The 2940-nt window shown below is 31.9% G+C and overlaps 1 protein-coding gene across 3 annotated transcripts in view; it reads left to right on the plus strand.

The window, feature by feature from the left end:
• Window positions 1–2940, plus strand: part of LOC119588745 — an 18758-nt gene that overhangs the window by 6105 nt on the left and 9713 nt on the right. Inside the window, exon 1 of one of the 3 annotated variants that reach the window (XM_037937383.1) lies at window positions 965–1129. The exons of the other annotated variants lie outside the window; for them this stretch is intronic. Within the exon in view, the coding sequence (XP_037793311.1) occupies window positions 1012–1129 (118 nt within the window). The 5' untranslated portion in view covers window positions 965–1011. Of the gene's footprint in view, window positions 1–964; window positions 1130–2940 lie in introns of those variants that run through there. 3 annotated transcript variants of the gene reach the window in all.

A 2940-nucleotide genomic window follows, 5' to 3' on the forward strand; every position in this document is an offset into this window, starting at 1 on the left:
TAATTTTTTAATGCTACTCTGTTTCATATACAACTTTGTTTTGTATTGCTTAGGAACGATTAACATTATCAGGATTATGGTCTTAGATTACTTGTCATTAAAGAAAACAAAGAGTTTATTTGCATAGGAAGGGACTCATGCTTTAAACGAACTTATGTGGAAATATGATAAATCGATTAGAGAGCGTGTTTAAAGGAAGGAGAAAAAGTAAAAAATTAAGTCATTTCTGTAGAATATGTTTTCACAATTTGTATAAAGCCTTGATTATGACAAGCATTAAACTAGCTGTCATATCAAAACAGTGAATTTTCTTAGAGGAATTTGCCGTGAGACTTAAACAGTTATTATGTAGCGTTTTCTGAAATCTTTCCTTAATTGTATAAAATTTATGTGAGGTTATATGAATTACGAGGTGAATTATATGATTAGGCATTAGATGAAAGGCTTTACGTTTGAATTTTAATGAACCACACATTCTCAAATCGGTGATGATGAGTACTTCATTATTTATTAATTATCTACTTCTCGAAGTTTTCATGCATTCGTTCCACTCACTCTCACAGCGACTTAGGTGTGATAGCTGAACAAGCCCGAGATGACAAAACGATAAATTTGAAGACAGTGAAAGGTATTAAACTAAAACAGTGAAAAATGAGAATTTATTAGGGCTTTTTCAGATTTCCTTCTGTTGAGAAAGTTACTTGTTTTTTTTATAGTTTTTGTGTTTGTGAAGATTGGGAATAATGCGTGGATTTCATTCATTCAAGTTATTCCCATTGGGCGGCAGAAGGCATTTTTATTTATTATTCATGTTTACTATGACTTTGAAAGACTGAAATGAGCTACTGCATATCCAAGATACTCCAAGATTTGGGCAAAGCAAGTTAGGATTTACTTCTTGTGCTGAATATGTGTTTAGAAGCCTAACATGCAAACTTACTTACAAATCTATTTATAGGTATGGGTAATGAGCTAGAGTAAAAATCAAGGTGTAATGACGTCCCACCAGTAATGTGGAGTGGTAGAATTGCAATACCAATAGGTGTAGCAAGAATAAATTTCTCAGGAACACTGTGCAGGATTTTCACTTGGAGGGATAATAAACAGAACATTGCCCATATTTGCAAAGGTAAGCTTGAGTTACATTGTTGCCTGCAAACTGTACAGAATTATTTTTTTTAAAAATCTTCTAGTGCTTATGATATGGTAACTTTGAGATGCATCCTAGATCATGTAGATAATACATATTTGCCTTTTCTTTGCAATTTGACTTTAGCCGAGAGTTGAAAATTGGTCATGCCTGAATAATAGGACCCTAAATGGGAATTTCGGCTTATGATAGTCCAGGAAAACACTGTATTCATTTAAGGAATGGTTCTAGATCATACCATTGGTAATATGAGTTCCACACGTGCATGCTTGACCATCCTCCAGGAAACAATTATTAATGTTTTACAAGCACTGACAAGACAATGTGATTTTGCTTGGTACTTCGTTGAGATTGCTATAAGGTAATTTGATGAGTAATCTCCATAGTGGTAATTATATGCCACATTATCAGGAGAAAGAAAATAATAGGGAAAGGATTGCTATAGCTTTTTTTCTGAATTTATGGTTTTCATTAAGTGAAAGGGTTTGCTGATGTTTTATTGATAGTTATCATTCGCATTCTTTTCATTGAGGACTGTTGTATATGATGTGTGACAGCATTCAACATTCACCTTTGATGATGAGAAATCAAAATACATTTACTACTTTTCTGATTTTTAACCATGCATGATATATTATTCTGTAACACAAGGGAAAAGAAAGCCATTTACATAATTCAAATATTATTTTACAAAATGGAATAATTCTAGAAGAAGAATGACAGCATTAGATTCATTTATAGTTAGTTTTATAACCATTTTAGCAGGTTTTCTGTGTACTTTTTATGTATTTTATGCCCAGTACAGCTTATTTCATTCTGTGCAGGTGTAGCTGTGATGGCATTAGCATTATGCATATAGGATTTCTCATTAGTTGTAAGATGGAAATCATAATATATATTACAACTTTTTAGATGTTGGTTAATAGTAAAAATATTTGATAAATATATGTTATTTAATGATGGATGGTGCATATGATTATTTTATTTAGTAACATTAGCAATAAAGGAATCTAAAAATTGACAAGAATGCTTCTTGAGGTTCTGACAGGGTATTTCCTCTCCCTTTTTATGCTATTGCCTCCCTTGCATGATTATTTGCTAATTATAGTGAAAATTTTGTCAATTATGAAATATTTACAATTAGCCGAATTGTTGCATGATTGGCTTTTTTTAAGTTATTTAAACATCAAGCATTCTTTTTTTATTTTTCTGTACAAAGGTAATTTTGAAGGTAATGGGACCAGGGGGAGTTGAACAGTGTTCCTAGATATAGCAAAATCCTGTTATACCAAAAGAAGAAGGATATGCAATAGAAAGTGTTTGATGAGACGTTGGCACTTGGTTAGAATTGTAATTATTGCAATGGTTTGATGGCTTGTGAGCATGAATTTGTAAGAAAGAAAGTATATGTTTCTTTGAGGTTAAGTTGTTTTAGGCTTGTGAAAGAACACATGTATATATTTCATTATATTTTTCTTGTGGAAATTCTTTTTGCAGTGGTATTTTTGCTATTTGGATGTGCTTGTAGTAAAAGTGTTAAATTTTACAAGTTGAAAACCAAAGTTGCAGTCTTGAAGAATAGACGTTTTGTAAATGCTTCATGAAGTTACATGATAGGCTTTACATTATAAGGATGGCAGAGCATGGACTATAAATTGCAAATTATGATCAAGAAACAGACATACACAGAGGTAATGAAGATGTGAGATAAGAGTTTTAGTGAAGAATGGATAACAATGTGTATAGTTATACCTGGATTGTTGTGAGAATGCTGTCACATTAGGAACAGA

This window comes from Penaeus monodon, chromosome 24 (assembly GCF_015228065.2).
Source record: "Penaeus monodon isolate SGIC_2016 chromosome 24, NSTDA_Pmon_1, whole genome shotgun sequence".
NCBI classification, from domain to species: Eukaryota; Metazoa; Arthropoda; class Malacostraca; order Decapoda; family Penaeidae; genus Penaeus; species Penaeus monodon.